General features: G+C 42.1%; 1 protein-coding gene across 2 annotated transcripts in view; it reads left to right on the top strand.

Annotated features, from left to right (window-relative positions):
- The window catches only part of DNER (delta/notch like EGF repeat containing), a 293984-nt gene extending 276828 nt beyond the window's left edge, over positions 1–17156 (top strand). For both annotated transcript variants that reach the window (XM_075937624.2, XM_075937623.2), the window contains 2 exons: positions 10061–10307; positions 16057–17156. In XM_075937624.2, coding sequence (XP_075793739.2) covers positions 10061–10307; positions 16057–16168 — 359 coding nt within the window. In that variant the 3' untranslated portion in view covers positions 16169–17156. The remainder of the gene's footprint in view (positions 1–10060; positions 10308–16056) is intronic.
- Positions 17157–18202: the final 1046 nt, after the last annotated feature.

Genomic DNA, 18202 nt, shown 5'->3' on the forward strand with positions numbered 1-18202 from the left:
GCTAAGGGCACATCTACACAGCAAAAAAAGGTTCCTTCTTGAATTAGAATACCTAATGTAAGCGGGGGAATGGTCCCGCTATTGTGGGGAACTTTCCTGGCTTCTATACCTCCCCGGTGAAATGGACCAGCGAAAGGATCTGAGTCCCCGCTCCCACTTCCTTTATCCCACGGCCTCCCTGATCCTGAGGGCTCCCCCTCCCCTCTCCTGAGTAGCAGAGCCCTTGAAACCCCAACAAGGCTGGGCCCAGGTTTCCTGGGGCTTAATCCCCGACCTTGTAGTCACTGGGGGCAGGAGTTAGGGTGTCCCCACTCCGAGATGCTCTCTTTATACTGCAGGCCTTCTTGGCCCAGTGATCACTTCATAAGGTTCAAAGCAAATACAATTTATTAAACATCAACTGGTTAAAGAGAAAAGAATAAGAAAAAATGAGAATGGTTAAATGAGAACACACAGCCCTGCTCTGTAGCACAGGGACATCAAAACAGCAGTCTGCAGTGTAAGGACAGTTCACAGTCTCTTTCTTAGAGGCCCTGGATATGCTGCAGGGGGGGCTACAGGCTGGACACGCTAGCTCTGGTAGTGACCACACAGTCTCAAGCTCGAAGTGGCCAGACCCCTCTCCCAGTCCAGAGCCTTTCCCCACACTTTGCTGGTCCCAGGTGCTCACCACATCCAGCTGCAGGCTGTGCTGCTTGGCCAGTTCCAGCTCCTTGTGTTGCTTCTCTGTTCCTTTTGGCTCTCTGAGCACTGCCAGTCTGCTGCTCAACACAGGGTCTGCACTCCTTGAGCTGTGTATGCCTGGCTCTGCTGTTGCAAGACTGTCTCTCCACACAGCTTGCACTCCCTGGGCTGTCTGTGTCTGGTTCTGTCGCTGCAGGACTTCTTCACACAGCTTGCACTACTCTTTCAGCTCTCTGTTTTTGCAGGACTTCTTCTGCACACAGCTTGCGCTCCTTGGGCTGTGTCTCAGCTCTCTGTTTGCTCAGAGAGAGCCAGAACAATCCCAGCTTACAGGGAGGATGGGGCCTGGCCTCTCCCCTTCCTCACTGGCCTGTCCAACCTGTCAGTCAGGCTGAGCTGTAGTGTTGACTGCTTTCCATTGTCTCTGGGGTCTGTCAGTCTCATGAACCCTTCCCCTTCTGAAGCAGGGAGCTGGCAAACCAAAAAACTCCCACAGGCTGTGTCTACACTGGCATGAATTTCCGGAACTGCTTAAAACGGAATACTATTCCGTTTTCAGTTTTTCCGGAAAAGGAGTGTCTACACTGGCAGGCTGCATTTACGGAAAAGCCCTTTTTCCAGAAAAGCGTCTGTGGCCAATGTAGACGCGCTTTTCTGGAAAAGAGCCCCGATCGCCATTTTCGCGATCGGGGCTTTTTTCCGGAAAAGACTACTGGGCTGTCTACACTGGCCCTTTTCCGGAACAGTGTTCCGGAATAAGGACTTATGCCCGAGCGGGAGCAGAATAGTTTTTCCGGAATAGCGGCTGATTTTGTACAGTAGAGCATCATTGCTATTCCGGAAATTCAAGGGCCAGTGTAGACAGCTCACAGCTTATTCCAGAAAAGCAACTGATTTTCCGGAATAAGTGGCCCAGTGTAGACACAGCCACAGAGTTTTAGTAAGGGGTAACAGTCCCCTTACACTAACTCAGGTTAAAATAGCAGTAAAGACACAGCAGCTCAGCTTTAACTTGTACTAGTAGCTTGAGTTCAACCCATGCTCTTCTATAGGCTTCAAGACATACACAATGTGCCCGATTTCCAATATTCATACTTAAGCTCATGGCTTCTCAGATATCCACTCTACTTATTTTCCCATTTGTACATTTGTAAGGAAGGGAGCAGGTACACACAGAGATTAAGACCCTTGCTCAGTGGGGAGAACTATCTGTCTTTCGTGCTTGCTCTCAGACACGGCAATCAATGGGAGTTTTGTCATTGCCTTCAGTGGGGAGCGCATTTCACCCAAGTTGTGTCTCTGGCTGGTTGAGGACTGTTCTTCATGCCATCTCCCTGTCTTCTTTATTCATCGCCTTCACCTGAAGAAACCCCTTGCTGGATCTCTTCCACAGCAGCTACAGGCACTGGTGAAGCTTACTGTTGCTATGTGGTGAGACTTACTGTGCTAGTGTGTTTCAGAGTCCCACTGGCAGCACCTAGGTCTACAGCCAAGTTTGTTTTCCACCCCATTATCACTGGTGGCAGCCATGTAGCCATCTGTATGCTAGGGACTTGGATAATATCACCTGCTGACACTGCAGTCAGCAGCTTATAGCTATTTACTTGCCATTTTTAATCTTTACAGAATAGCTTTATACTATTATAAACCCCCTCTTCTGTCCTCAAATAGCCCCTCCAACCTTGTCAAGTCCATCATCAGAATCAAGCACCCCACTAACCAGGATCCCCCAATACCAAGCCATAACATCCGTCTCCGGGTTTGGCATCTATCTCCTCTGCTACAATGATGAATACCCCTCCTTCCCCCCACACACACATGCACACACCTTTTAAAGATCTCCTGGCCCTGCACATGCCCATCACAGTCGGTGGTGTACCTCACCCAGTGCAATAAATGGCCCTATAACAGCTAGTTGAGTGAAACCAGCTATACTCTCAAATGAACTCACACAGTAAAAAAGAAAAAACCCCACTCTCAGCACCTGCTGTAAATCCATAGAATTAAAGTCAAACCGTAAAAACACTCAAAACTTTTTAAAGAGAGCCAGGATTTCACCTGGCATATAAAGGATTGCCAAGATATATCAGGGTAGATTTCTGAAAAATCTCTTTACACACTAGAACTGAAAGCACTTGATCTTCAGTAGACTTTATAAAGAGCCGTGTACCTCAGGGAATGCCCTCTCTCTGTCTTTGCGTTGTCTAAAATTAACTAAATGGTTAGAGGCCAAGTGCAATTCTGACTCTGCCTAGAGAAGAAAAGGACCATGTTCAAACCTGAAATAAAGGGGCATGACTTAGTGTATGTTTTAAAACACTGCAGTGGCACTGAGGCAGTGCTTCAGGATAGACGCTACTTACACTGGTGGGAGGGGCTCTCCTGTCAGAATATGTAGTTCACCTCCCTAGAAGGTGGCATCTAGGTTGATGGAAGAATTTTTCTATTGATTTAGAACTGTCTACATGTTGATTTAGGCTGGCAAAATTATGCTGCTCAGGAGTGTGGATTTTTCATAGCCCCTAGCCAATGTAATTAAGCCAACCTAATTTTGTAGTGTAGGTCAGGTCTCAGTTAACTTGCCTGGAGTTGATCCCATTGTGCATTAGGTCTCACTTAGTCCCACTGATTTTATGTCTCAACTAACCTACCTCTGTTTCAGCAGTATTCCTCATTGTCAGAGCCATACAGATTATACATCACACAGCTTCAGCAGCTTCCACATCCTGACAAACTGGATATTAAATTCACCATTGAGATGCTAGCTTCATGGGATTGATCCAGCTTCCTGATCTGACGGACTCAAATATACGATGAAGTCGAGTTCCAGACCTTCACAGAGGATAGAGTGTGGTGGTTGTAACTCAGCCGTATTCCAAAACTGATCCAACCTTGCCTTTTATGATGATTTTTTGTCAGTCAGAATGCAGGTTGATGAAATTTTGCCTTACTTTGCAGAGAAAATGTCTGTCTAAAATAGGCAGCTCAGCAGCTTGCAGCTGGGGGGAATGGATAGCTAAGTGGTTTGAGCATTGGCTTGCTAAACCCAGGGTTGTGAGCTCCGTCCTTGGGGGGGGGGGCATTTAGGGATCTGAGGCAAATCTGTCAGGGATGGTACTTGGTCCTGCCATGAGGGCAGGGGACTGAACTCAATGACCTCTCAAGGTCCCTTCCAGCTCCATGAGATAGGTATATCTACACATATTATTATTGTATTAGCTTTTCCACAGTTGATCCAGATATCCATTTCACTGGGCTTATTATTTGTATGGATATTTCAGGGTTAAGGCTCCTCAGCTACCCATTAAATTGTATCCATTAGCTACTTCCAAATATTCTCCAGTCAATTTGGCAAGAGATCATTTTCCTCCTAGTGAGTCCCATTATTTGTTATACCATTTTGTGGTCTTTCCCACTGAAAAACAGTAGAATTAAAAATAAATCCTAAGAACACTGCAACCAACCTGAGTTATACAAGACAAAAATGTCCCCATTAAAATGAAATACTGTTGGCCAATGATGAGGATAATGTAAGATTTAAGTTTGCAACTATATATAAAATTGTCCATTTATTAAGACCTTAGTGCCTGCACATTAACTTTCAGTACTTATACCTTCTCTGACACTACAGATTATGGATAATATGACCAACAAGAAAAATCATTTACAGGGTAATCCTAGGAATATATATGTTTGTCATAATTTGCAATCTTACTGAATCTTATCATGGTTTTTCTGGCAACTGAGAAGATCATAAATTTGAATCACTACCACTTCCTTCTTGACCTGTGGAATATGTGCCAGACATCTTTTGGTTTTTATCTGTGGAAAAAGAACAGAAGAAATTCCTTACATCCTTATCATCCAGAGATTGAAGACAGTGAGCCGGAATCAGGTTTTCCTTGTCTCCAGAGCTGACATTAGGTCTGGATTTGGCTGAGTGTATTTTACAATCTGACAGAACAATGTCTGATAGATGCGCTATGGAGCAAAAGCAGAAGCTCTTCCAAACACCACACAACTGGGCCATTTCATTCACTAGCAGGCAGAGAGCATTAAAATATTAAATCCTTTAAAACATTCAATGCTTTGTGGTCCAGATTGAGCAAATTCTAAGGTTCTGTGCAGAAACAAATACAAACAAGCAACCTTGAAAACTTACTCAGGTGTACAAAGACTACAAGACATTCTGAGTAAACACAGACTTGAAGAAATAATAGGCATCAATCCATCATCTCCACAGGAACAAAAACACTGTCCACTTACCTCTCTCGCAGCACTGTGTCCCTAATCTGTCCTTCTGGATGTTATAAGCTTACTTGTTCCTCACACTGTTTTCCAAGTGAGTTCCGTGTACCTGCAGCCTCCTTTTGTACCACTGTTATACATGTAAAGTATTTCAGTAATCAGGACTCTGTCTCTGGATACTACCCAGCGGATGAGCTCTGTTGGCAACAGCATCCCTCAAGCACCTTCTATGTAATAAATAAGTCCACAATCCCATAATCTTCACAGCATATTAAGGCATTTCTCCTAGTCTGTCTTTAAGTACTAGGTTGGCCATTTGAGAACAGTGGATGGAATATGACATGGCAGGTTCAATCACCCGGTGAAAATAAATACGAATAATTATTGACACGGTGTCCGATTTCTGCAGTCCAAATGGCTCTATGTTCATTGAGATTGAACACTGGTTCCAAGCCATTTGCTAGGCCCGCAGAAGCCATGAAGAACATTTAGTGTTATCATAGCAATTATGGGGGAAGAGGGAAGTTCACCCTTATCATTTTAAAAGTTTGCCACGAGTTTAACAACAGATGGGGTAGAGGTGATATTAAGTTGGAGGAAGTTTGACCAGTGATAAAAATCACAGATTTGAGGGCAAGAAGAAAGCAATGGAAGACTCATATCTTCTAGTCAGTTTAGACATCGGTAACTTGATGAAGGGAGATGGAACAGATAAGATACAAGAAGTCACATCCAAAATAAGGACTTAGTCCTTTGTTTAAGGCACCATCCTGCAAGAAAACTACAAGATGCATTTAGTCTCAGACAGGACACAAAAGGGTGCCCAGCCTATGTAAGCTCAGTACTGCAACCTCTTTATGAGGTCCAGGTTGCTCCCTGTAATGTAATCAGCTAGTTCTGGATGGGTAGGGGGATACAGCCAGCATCTCACCTCCTTATCCTTTGGGGCCCAAAGCATGACAGAGGAGTAGGGAAGAGAGCAGTTTTCCCTCTTGAGTGCAGGGACTGCAATTATGGTGCATCCTTCTACTTCCCCAGTCTCATGTACAGGTTGCACCTCTAAAATCCAGGATTCTCTGGTCCAGCAACATCTGCGGTCATGCCAGACCATGGATGTTTCAGGGTCAGAGAGTCCCAGCACACTGCAGGCAGGTGAGGATGCGGGAGTCAGCACGTGACTCATCTGGGCTGTGAGGTGGGGGCGGAAGCCAGCACATGGCTCATCTGGGCTGCAGAGGAGGTGCGCCTGGATCTGGCATGTGGATCAGTTGGGCTGGGGAGGAGCTGGGAGCTGGCGCACAGCTCAGCAGGGCTACAAGGGGACCTAGGAAGCTTGGTTGGGGACAGCAGCAGGACCAGGGAGGTCCAACCTGTGCCTCTGTAACAGCTAGGAACAGTTGGCCTTAAATGAATCTTTGACTATTATAAAATGAAATCTATTTACTTAGAATCTAAACACAAAACTTGGAGAGAGTCGATCATGTTTGTGATTTTCCTGATGATTAAATAGCTGAAATGAAATGGAAACATTTTGATGCAAAAATAATAGGCTTGTGTTAAAAGGCATTGATCTAATGTGAGGATATACCAGGGCTATGCTATCTCGTCTGGTTCTCACACAGGAATTACTAAAATGCTTTCTTTTCAATTGAATCTTGCTTATTTTATAAAGGCAGACAACTATAGTCTCCTGGGAAGTATATCTGAGATTTAAGAACTCTTCTTTTTTGCTTCCTTGGGTAGAAAGCATGGAAAATGTAAAACTTGGATAGCCTGTAGTCAACTACAGTCAACATGTTTATGGCACTGTTTGAATAGTTTAACAGACGATCTTTAATTTTTTGCAAAGCATTTTAGATACATGCACACAAGCCAATAGGAAAGTTTCTCCACAAGGAACCTCTTTTACCAGGTTTCAGTTTGCAACTGTTTTGCCCTGAAGGAGTCCTTTAAATTATTTAATTGCATCCAAGGATGATTCTTTCTTTTTCTCTTTGGGTTTTGCCCACGAAAGCTCATGATACCATCTACATGTTCTGTTAGTCTTTAAGGTGCTACTAGACTATTTGTTGTTTTTTAAGTTTTTCCTGTTACAGACTAACTCAACTACCCCTCTGAATCTTTTTTTTTTTTTTTTTTTTTTTTTTTTTTGCAAGTGAAGTAATAAGAACAGCTATCACTTTTATGTACATGTTAAAACCAAGTGTCTCAAAGCTCTTGAGCAGGAATCTCAGTCATTGGAGATCTTTGTGGAATCTGTGTCACTAGTGGGTATTTTTAGGGAAGGTTAAACCAACACCTGTCAGAGATGATCTAGAATATTTAGCCCTGCCTGGAGCATAGGGGACTGGACTTGATGATTTTCCAAGTTCCCTTCCAGCCCTACGATTTTGTGATTCCAAGAAGATCTGGAGCATGAACTGGAAGTTAATACAAATCACTGCTGATAATACTTGCAAATGAGGCAAAGATTGGCAGAATGGTAAATAATGATGAAGCCAGGGCAAGTCACAAAGAGTGATCTGATAAACGGGACCAATTCCATCAAAATGTGTATTGATGCAGTCTCATGCAAAGTCAGAGAGCTAAGAATGCAAGTCCTACCTACAAAATAGGAAACTGTATCCTAGAAAATTGACGCTGAAAAGGATTAAAGGATTTTAGGGGTCCCAATGGACAAGCAATTCAGTATGAGCCCCTCATAAAATGATGTGCCCAAAAGGACAAATGCAATCCTTGTGTATATAAACTAGGGGAGAAGTGAATAGAAGTAGACAAGTTATTTTACCTTTGTATATAGCCTGAATTTACCTTAGGGCCTGTGCTCAAGTTGTTCTAGCAGGCCAGTGGGCACACCCTCTGGCAGCAGTTTTGGGTAGCATGGGGGAGAGAGAGGGGCTCCATGCCTCGCCCCTCCATGCATCTGCCAGCCCATGTGCTCCACCTCCCCCTGGCTACATATAGACTACATCCCTCTGTCGGCAGAGGGATGTAAATGAAGCACTTAAAAAGTGCAAATGAAGCCGGGATTTAAATAGTCTGCACTTAATTTGCATAATCACATAATGGCGCTATTTCAAAAAAGCGCTCTTTCGAAATTGAAACCAGTCTAGATGCGGTTCTTTCGAAAATGAGGTTTTCAAGGTTTTTTTCAAAAAATGAGGTTTACAGGATCCTTTGAAAAAGCGCCCCGTTTTCGAAAGAACCATGTCTAAACTGCAGTTTCAATTTCAAAAGCGCTTTTTTGAAAGAGCGCCATTACGTGATTATGCAAATGAAGTGCGGAATATTTAACTCCCGGCTTCATTTGCACTTTCAAAGTGCTTCATTTACATCCCTCTGCCGACAGAGGGATGTAGTCTAGATGCAGCAATCATGTGTCCACCTGCTGCCCCCAGGTTATTTAAATACCCTTGGGCCATTACCAGCAGCTCAGCAAGGCTAGAGCAGCTCCCCTGCAGGCACATTCCTGTGGCCAGGGGAGGCGCATGCAGATCTGTCCTGTCAATAGAATGGTTCGGGGCAGCTTCCTTGGGCTGCTTCTCTGCAGCTCCTGCCACCGTGGAGAGTGCAGGGGACTCCGACTTGGGCTGCCACTCCAGGCCCCCTTCCCCCTGTAATCCCCAAGGCTGCGTCCCTTGAGGTAGGAGGTTTGAGGGAAGGGGTGCAGTGCGGGGGCAGAGGGCTGGACAGGGGTGGGGGGACAAAGCAGAGGCTGGGTTTGAGGGAAGTGGCTCGCATATCAGCAGCCACATGGGTTGGATTGTGGAAATTCTTGGGCTGTAGATGGCCTGCCGGCTGTGAGTTTGAGACCCATGGGCTGTGTCTTCACTGGCGCGATCTTGCGCAAAAGCGGCCACTCTTGCGGAAAAACTTGCTGCCTGTCTACACTGGCCGCCTGTTCTTGTGCAAGTAAACTGACGTTCTAATGTATGGAATCAGGGCTTCTTGCGCCAGATCACTGACACTCCCACTCAGGAATAAGCCGTTTTGCACAAGTGTTCTTGTGCAAGAGGCCAGTGTAGACAGACAACATGAATTTCTTGAGCAAGAAAGCCTTATGGTTAAAATGGCCATCAGAGCTTTCTTGCGCAAGAGAGCGTCTACACTGGCAAGGATGCTCTTGCACAAAAGCACATGCCAGTGTAGACGCTCTCTTGCGCAACTACTTTAACTCAAGAACTCTTGTGCTAAAGAGTTTTTGTGTAAGATCACGCCAGTGTAGACGTAGCCATGGTATATAGCATTGTTGAATACGATACTGGCTACAGTTCTGGTGTCCACATTTTTTAAACAGCTGTTGACAAATTTTTGAGGATGCAGAAAAGAGCCACAAAAATTATTCAAGAGCTAGAGAAAATGCCTTACAGCAAAAAACTTAAATAACTCAATCTGAGAAGTGATTTGATTATAGTGTAGAAGTACATTCACAAGGAAAAAATACCAGGTACTAAAGGGTTTTAATGCAGCAGAGAAAGGCATAGGAAGAATGACTACAAGTTAATGACAGACAAATTCAAATTAGAAGTCAGGCATCAATTTTTAATAAAGTGATAAACCTTTGGACAAACTATTATGGAAAGTGGTAAATTCTCTATCTTTTGACGTCGTCAGATCAAGACTGGATGCCTTTTTGGAAGATATGATTCAGTCAATCACAAATTATTGTTAGGCTCAATGCTAGAGTAACTGTGTGTAATTCTGTGACCTTTGTTTTATACAGCAGAACAAACTAGAAGACTTGGAAAGCTATGAATAAACTATGAAAGTATAGAAGGGAAAATGGAAGTACAGAGAGGTTAAGTGGTATTATCAAGGTTATAGAGCAAATCGATGACAGAGCTGGTAATTATAACTCTGCTCTTGTAGTCATTGCAACTGATGATTCTCAATTAGCAGTTACAGGGCCACCCAAAATCAAAACTATCTTTCAGATTTTTAATATTGGTATTTACAGCATATTAAATATAGTTATGTCCATGTCTGAGCTTGGAATGTAATATATAATTTTAATAGACTTCTGTTGTTAAAGTTATTCTATTTAGATATGTTGAAAATGAATATACCCCAAACTTCTATTCAGCAAGTATTTGTTTGTTTGTTTATTTACTTATTTATTTATTGCCAGATCTACAGTGGAAGTCGGGGCACATGGCAGAGAGTCTAACAAACATGCCTCGTCATTCTCTCTACATCATAATTGGAGCCCTCTGTGTTGCATTTGTCCTTATGCTGATCATTCTGATTGTGGGGATATGTCGCATCAGCCGCATTGAATACCAAGGATCTTCCAGGCCAGCCTATGAGGAGTTCTACAATTGTAGAAGCATCGACAGTGAATTTAGTAGTGCAATTGCTTCTATCCGACATGCCAGGTTTGTTGTGGGGAAGGGAAGGAAAATGGAATCCCTTTGCTATACCAACTTCAAATTCTTGTGTAGTAGCACTGCATCAGCTAATTGCTATTGACAAATAGAAAAGGTGTACTGCTTTCAAATTAGAATATATCATTATTTTAATTGCTCATCATTACATCTGGGCTACACTCTGGTCTCAGTGAAACAATGTGAATCCAGTGCAGCTTCACTGAAGACAGTAGAATTACTCTGGATTTACACAGTGTTCTTGAGAGCTGAATCTGTCCCTTTTCACCAGTCTATGAAGAGTTTCATTTTGGAAAGAGTGTAAGTATTCTTTTTTCCTTTTGTAAGCCTTTATTTTTCTTGTTATATTTACACATTTCAAAATCTACATACTTGATCGTACACTAACTTTGAGTAGTAACTAATAATGCATTTGGGAACAGTTTATTTGTTTTGTTACATATATTCTTCAAAATTAGTTTGATACTTAACAAAACAAAATATCACTAAATAATTCATCAAAATGCCAGTGATTGGTCTCTGGTTTTAAATCATTGGAGCAAGACTTTGGCAATCTGGGATCAATGCTCATGTCTACCACAGATTGCTGTGTGACCCTGGTCAAGTCATTTAATCTTTGTTTTTCTATTCATGAAAGGGCTATAATTCTTTTCTGCCTTGCAATAGTATTATGAATATAAATCCTTAAATGGTTGTGGGAGAGTCACGTATTGTGCTAGATGACTGAGAAATCAATATAATTAAAAGGTTTTTGAAAGAATGCTGCATATGCATTTTGTTCAACGCCACAATCTAAATATAATTGAAACATTTCACACCAACTACAATGAGTAAAATCCATTTGAGGTATAATGTATAGTTTAGATCAGCTATTTGTGAGATAACAATGGCAGGTAACTTGCTGATACCATCAGCATGGGAGGTCATTGTATTAGTCTGTAGATCAGTTTCCATCCTGCTATGCTGGTGTAATAAACAGCTGTTTAAAGTACATCTATAGAAACTGAATAATTAATTTCCATTGGCAGCCAAATAAGAACTGGAAATAGTGTTTGCTTGCAGCTAAAATGGAAGCCAAATAATGGACAGAACAGCTAATGATACAGTCGCATGTATCATATGTGATCAGTTAATGAACCAGATTATTAGTGATAAAACCAGGGCCAGTAACCACAGATTAAAGTAGGTCAAGGGATGAAGGAGCTTCCTAACTCGTTTGTTCACCATGGCTGTTTCTTCACTCCTGGCTTTCCAGAATCCCCACATTCTTCCTGCCTTGGGCCTGGGCTTCCCTCAGCAGTTTTCTAGTGGTATGCCCTCTCTCCTTCCCTCTCCTCCTCCCCCCGCCAAAAATGCTCAAACTATGCCTGCTGTCTAGCTCCCGTTTGGAGCAATATAACAGCCAGGAACTGCTGAAGTGAAGCCCCCTCTGGCCATGCCCTTTTCCCGTCCTCAGCTAGAGAACAGATGGAGTATTTACTCTCACCCATCTGGAAATATGAGACTGCCTGGCAAATAGGGATGTTAGATAGCAGGTACTTGAATAGTCATGTAACTGCATGAAATCTTCGATGTGACATGACTTTTCGAAGTCCCCACGGGCGCGGCTAGCAGCAATCCCAGCCCCATTCCCAAGGAACCAGTCTGCGAGGGGAACCAGTTTAAAAACCAGCTCCCCTCACGGACTGGCTGCCTGCTGCCCTGCACTGCTGCCTCTGATACAGAGGGAGCAGTGTGGGGTGGCAGCAGCTCCTGTCTGCGGGGGGAAAGCTCCCCACAGACAGAGGCTGCTCTGGGAGATGCAGACTAGCCACGGTATGCGGGGAGCTTGGACTCCCCTGTGGACAGGGGCTACTACTGGGAATCAGCCTCTGCCTGTGGTGGGCCCAGGCTTGCGGAGAACAATGGCTGCTCCGTGGGAGGCAGAGTAGCCTCTGTCTGTGGGAAGCTCATGCCCACTGTGGACAGAGGCTGCTCTGAGGCAACCTTGCCTGTCCCCCCCCCCCCATGCTGCTGCCTCTATCGGGGGGAGGCAGGCAGCACCATAGAGCCGGTGTTTTTAAGCCAGCCCCTCCCAGCACAGGCTCCTGCTTCCCCTCCCTTCCTGCCTCTCTTGCAAAGGGGGGGGGGGGAAATGCGAGTAGTCAATAAGATTAACTGATAAGCCTAGGCTTATTGATTAATAGTCTAGTCAACTACTCGTTGATATTCCTACTGGCAAAAGCGTGATTCAGCAACGGTATGATTGGTGGCCATGTTTTCCCAATTCTTTGCATTCTCACTCTCTGTGCAGCAGGGTTTTCCCAGATGTGGCCACTGATGACATTTAAAGAGACTCAGGCCTTGTGCATAGCAGGTATATGAGACCCAAATAAAATCGTCTCCACTGTTGGTGCTTTTCTTAGTAGCTGAATGTTTCAGGAGAGTGTTTGGAGTAGCCAAGTATTGCTCATTCCCTTTCTCAGGGCTTTCCTACCCTGGCTAGCATCTCTCCTACTGGAAGCCTGATAACCCCTAGCCATACAGATTGTAGCACCTCCTCTTTCCTTTGATGTTATCTTGGATGGAGAGGGGGTTGCCTAATGACTATAATCTTTCTCCTAGATCTTTATCTTCAAGGCCCACTAGATGTTCACTCCTCTCCCTACCCTCTTTAGGGGGTAGAGAGGAGGAAGGTAGCTGGTGAGATAATTGCTCCTCCATGTCCCGGGGAGGACAGAGGGCACTTTGTGATTCAGTGCCCCAGTCCAAAGCCTTTTTAATTTGCTCATTTACCTTGACTCAAACTATTTTCCCTGCAAGTTGTTGATGGATGTGATGGAAACAGTGCTGCTGTCAGGTTTTCCAAATCTTGGGACCTGGACTGTTTGTTGGAGTCCTTTCCTTTACCTCTCTGGCCTGTTCTGAATTAATCTCTGCATAGTGCCAAGGGAGGCCTTTCAGTGAAACCAGTGAGAGTCAAGATGAACAAGCTCATAAAAAGCCTTTGGATTGGGGCTGCATTCATATAGGCTTTTGAAGCCTGCATTCAAAGGGAGAATGCCAGAGCCTGTAAATAAAAAAGGACTTTTGTGTGCACCTTTGTGAAATATATTCTAGTTAATGTCACTGAAAAAGAATGTTTGATTTGCAAATAATAATTGTGCACTGCCAAAAAAGGAAAATGAGAAATAAATCATTTGATGCTATAAAAAAATCTACTCTACAGCTGCCAAGCTGGTACTTTTCTGAGATTTAGTGTACAGTCTTCAGTCTTTATTTCTGTTTCGGTATGCTAGAAAGCAGTATAAATTGGTGCTCTCAGAACAGGCGAGGAACCAGAAATTCCCAGTTGTCTTGTACACAGACATGTATATACATACTGAGACTACCAAGGCCTATGTTATCAAAAGTGACTTAGTTTAGGTGCTCAACTTGAAACACATTAAAGGGGCCTGTTTTCAAATAACACGTTCTCAGCACTTTCTGAAAATCAGACCCCCTTTCAGGTGTCAGTTTGGAATCAATAGCAGATATGCATATAGAGAATAGTAGATTCCTATTATGTAAGATATTTGATAGAAATGTTTATACTCAAGATGGTGGTTATTTTCATCTGCTGTGTCAGGTCTTTCCAGTTTCATCTGTTTTTGTCCCAACCCTTACACGTGTCTCTTAGGTTGTGACAGATTGGTAAAGATCAAGTGGAAGAGAGAGAAATCATATACAACACTCCTCTTTAGTAGCAAATATCTAGATCAGCACAGACGTGCTAAGTGGGGGAAATGGTTTAGAAAGCATCTCTTGCCCAGCCTCAAAAAATGAGGAGTAACATTAGTTCAAACCAAGGGGTTTGCTTCGAATTAACGCGGCCTGGAGCACACTTTCACTTTCGAATCAGCTGGGTTCCAAAACAGTGTGTGGCCGAGATTATGCTAATGAAGTGCTGGATATTTAAATCCTGGCTTCATTTACTATTTTGAATGCCTACATTTGCATCCCAAGTTCGAACTAGGGTGCAAGTGTAGACATACCCTAAGGTGCTACAAAACTATTTGTTAGTCTGTAACTGAAAAAACTTAAAAAAAATAACACAGCTCCCCCTCTGAAACTCTTAAAACTAGTTCATTGTATAGTCAGAAGTAAAAAGGAAACTCGCTTGTACAGCTATCTGGAAGAAAAGTAATGCCCATTTAAGGGCTCTCTTCAACAAGGGGATGAAAGGAGAGTAAATATCGATGGAAAGGATGGAAGATTCTGGAAGCAAGTTTTTGTGCTATAGTAATTAAAATTAAAATGTCTACTTTAGGGTGTTTTTTTTGAAGAATTCCTTTAAAAAACTATGTCTGAAGTTCCATGAATTTAAGGTTAATGCTGAGTATTCGGATTGTTCATCTAAATATCTATGCAGGGATTTTTTAGAGAAGTGATTTCATAATCTTCAGCAGCAAACTAATGAAATATTTAAGGCAAATTTAAAACTGAGTTCCTGTAGACCAGTATTTCTCAACCTTTTTTTATAAAGTACCCCTTTAAAAAAATAATTATAAGTACCCCCAGTACCTACAGTTTTCAGACACACACATTTTTTTCTACCATTGCAACACATTTGTTTAAACAACTGAATAGTAGCCGGATGGGTGATGAAAGTTTTGGGTGTAAAAAGTACAAAAAATAATAAAGCGCTGTAAAACTTAAAACAAAAATTCAGTTTTCTCCAAATTTCAGTTGTGTTGACGTACCCCCCAGACTTCTCTCAAGTACCCCTAAGAATACTCGTACCACTGGTTGAGAAACACTGCTGTGGACATAGTAATGCACAAATGTTTTTGTCAGTAAATTCAGGATTGGCACATGCATGTTACATGAATTCATTACCACTTAATGGCCCTTCCCATAGGTTCAATGTTATGCTAACAGTTTTGACAAGCTGGAAGTCTTTTCACTTTTAAATTAACAGAACCACTTTGGGGGAAGAATCACAAGTCTGCAAGCTTACTGTGGGAGCCTTCAGGAATGGTCAGAATAGGGATTGGAAAAAGGGAGAGGTTGAGCACTAAGACGCAGGATAGGCATTGCCTCTCCTTGCCTGATATACCTGCTGCTCATGTGTTCATGTGAGTGGTGCACTAAAAGGCATTGTTTTTCAGCATTGCAATTTTGATACAATTTTGATAAAATCTCAAATGGATACATCTAGTTAGCAAAAAAAAAAAAATCTAGTTGAATTATTTCACACTTCATCTGCCAGTTTACAATTCAACCTGACTATATAGTTTTATTTATTAACAGATGGCTAATAGGAAGAAAACTAATGAAAGGTGTGTCATAACTGTGTTACATTGCGTCAGGGAACCTCAGTGTTGTTTGTTGTTTGCTTCTCTCTCAAAATAGAATTCTGGGCCCATTGTAGCCAGTGGGTGTTTCTCTACTGATTTCAACAGAGCTAGGATTTCAGCCTTAGTGAGTGATTTTGATTCTGTTGAATTCAGTGGTAAAACTTCCAAAGAATTGGGGTACAGAATCTGTTCCTTACTCTTTTTAGACAGGGCTTGTTTTCTGAGATCCACATAGTTCAAACATTCCAGGGACAGATCATTCTGTATTTTTACTATTGAATGAAAAAAAAAGCAATATGGTTTAGAATTTACAGTTTTCCCCAAAAGATTTTTTTGACGGGGATTTGTGAATAAGTGGATTATTACCATTACGAAATATGTACTTCTGTTTGTCTCACAGCCTTTTTTTCCCCTCCTTTTAGGTTTGGAAAGAAATCCCGACCTGCAATGTATGATGCAACTCCTATTGCTTATGAAGATTACAGCCCAGATGACAAACCTTTGGTCACGCTAATTAAAACAAAAGATTTGTAATCGATTATCTTTTTCGGATTATTTTTCAAAAGGCTGGGCTAGTGAACTAATTTAAATATTTTTAAGAAGAAAGCGTGAGAAATTTAAAATGTTAGATGTTTCAGAATTTTCTGTAGAATATTTAAGAACAAATTTTCTGCAGCTTTTAGTCTGAAAAAATATTTTAAAACTGAGTGTTTGAAATTCATGGATTACATTTTAATGTACATTCAACTCTATGAATTGTTAGCTTATAATAGTGTGTGCTTTTTCATGGTAGACACTATTAATAAACCCAGATGAAATTTTGTGGTTGTTACGGAACAGAATACAGTAAGTTTAATCCATGAACAGTTCCTTTTTGACATTTCAGTGCCAGCTTTCTCAGTAGAGATAGGAAAAAGTGAAAAATAATATGATACATAATATATCCATTAATTTAAAAAAAAGTCTAAAATGTTTGTGTTGTGAAGAAGAAATTAGTAAAATTTATTATTCCTAACTGGAATGAATTAGCTTTTGCCTTATTCTGTGCATGGATAGATAACCTATTTCTGCATTATTTTTCTGGAAGTTGCTGACACATACTTTTGAGTTGATGTTTTGTCATTTTTGTAATAGTATTCAAGCTAGGCCTTTTAAAAATAATATATAATTAAAGTGCCTGTGGAGGCAAACTAAGGACTTGATCATGAACTCGTTGAAGTCAGTGGCAAAACTGCTGTTGACTTCAGTTTGTACAGGCTCTGGCCCTAGGATTGGATTGAATCTATATTTTTCTTTAAAAGTCAAGTTTTTTATATCGTGAGTAAACTAAACCTATAGTTTGAGTTGTTTGTTTCTCAAAGGTTGTTAAAGTACAGTACTATTTCATTCAATATTGTGTATTTCTCATTGTGCATCTTATTTATTCACAGTATGGTTTCTCCGTGGCTGCATTTGATTGCTTATGTGCTTCTTTAAATTCTTGCATATTTTAGAGAATATTAAATAAATGTTATCAAGTCAAGATTGAATCTGATCTAGTCATTTCCTACATTTCATGTTACACGCAGTCTCTATATTTGGAAGGACCTGTGTTAGGTTCATTCTCTCGCTCTCGCTCTCGCTCTCGCTCTCTCGCAGGGACTTGAATTTGGATATCCCACATCCTGGCCCAGTGCATGCGTACACACAATGTCTTTTTGAATCTTCAAAAATTACTGTGAGATGGAATTGTTAGTTCTAGATATTATCCCATAAAAATTTGGGACAAGGCAGTAGATGGGTCAGACACAGATTAAATGTACGAACAGAAACACGGTGTTTCCAGTTTTGCCTGGAATATGAAAGGTGGTGATCCTAATTTGCCTTTCAAAAGCAGAACGACTATAGTGTTGTAAGCCCCAGTCCTCCAGTTCATTCCACATGGGCATTCACAGAAATGCACAGTTACAGGATTCAGCGATGCCCCCTGTTAGCATGGCAGTCTACACATCAGGATTGAGAGAAACTGGCATAGCTGCCTGGAGAGACTTGCGCAATGCCTGTTCAGTGTCTGATTTCAGTCATCGCTGTTGGTTCCTCACATCTGTGAGCAGTGAGGAAAAAAAATCACTGCCCTTCAAATTATGTGAAGATCCTGCCTTCTGCTAAGTGCATGCTACATGGGAGCCTAGGATGTAGGTGAAGCTCTATCCCAACTCCCCCTTGCAAGGAATGAAGGAGTCTGGGGCATTGTCAGTGCTCTTGCACCAGCCAGACAGTTTATACAAGAGGGCACAGTCTGTTGGCTAGGAGGTATGTTCCAGAAAGGGCATGTCTACACAGCAGGGCAAAAGTCCAAGTAAGATACATAACTTCAGTTATGTCAATTGTGTAGCTGAAGTTGAAAAAGCTTAATTCGGCTTTTGGCGCTGTCGACGCAACAGAAAGTCGAAGGAAGAACATTCTCTTCCTCTGACTCTCCTTACTCCTCGTGAAATGAGGGTTACAGGAGCTGGAGTACGAAGTCCCTAGCTCAACATTATTTTGAAATAATGGCTTGCTGTGTAGATGAGCACTGTTATTCCAAAA

Source organism: Pelodiscus sinensis, chromosome 10, assembly GCF_052426305.1.
Source record: "Pelodiscus sinensis isolate ZL-2025 chromosome 10, ASM5242630v1, whole genome shotgun sequence".
NCBI lineage: Eukaryota > Metazoa > Chordata > Testudines > Trionychidae > Pelodiscus > Pelodiscus sinensis.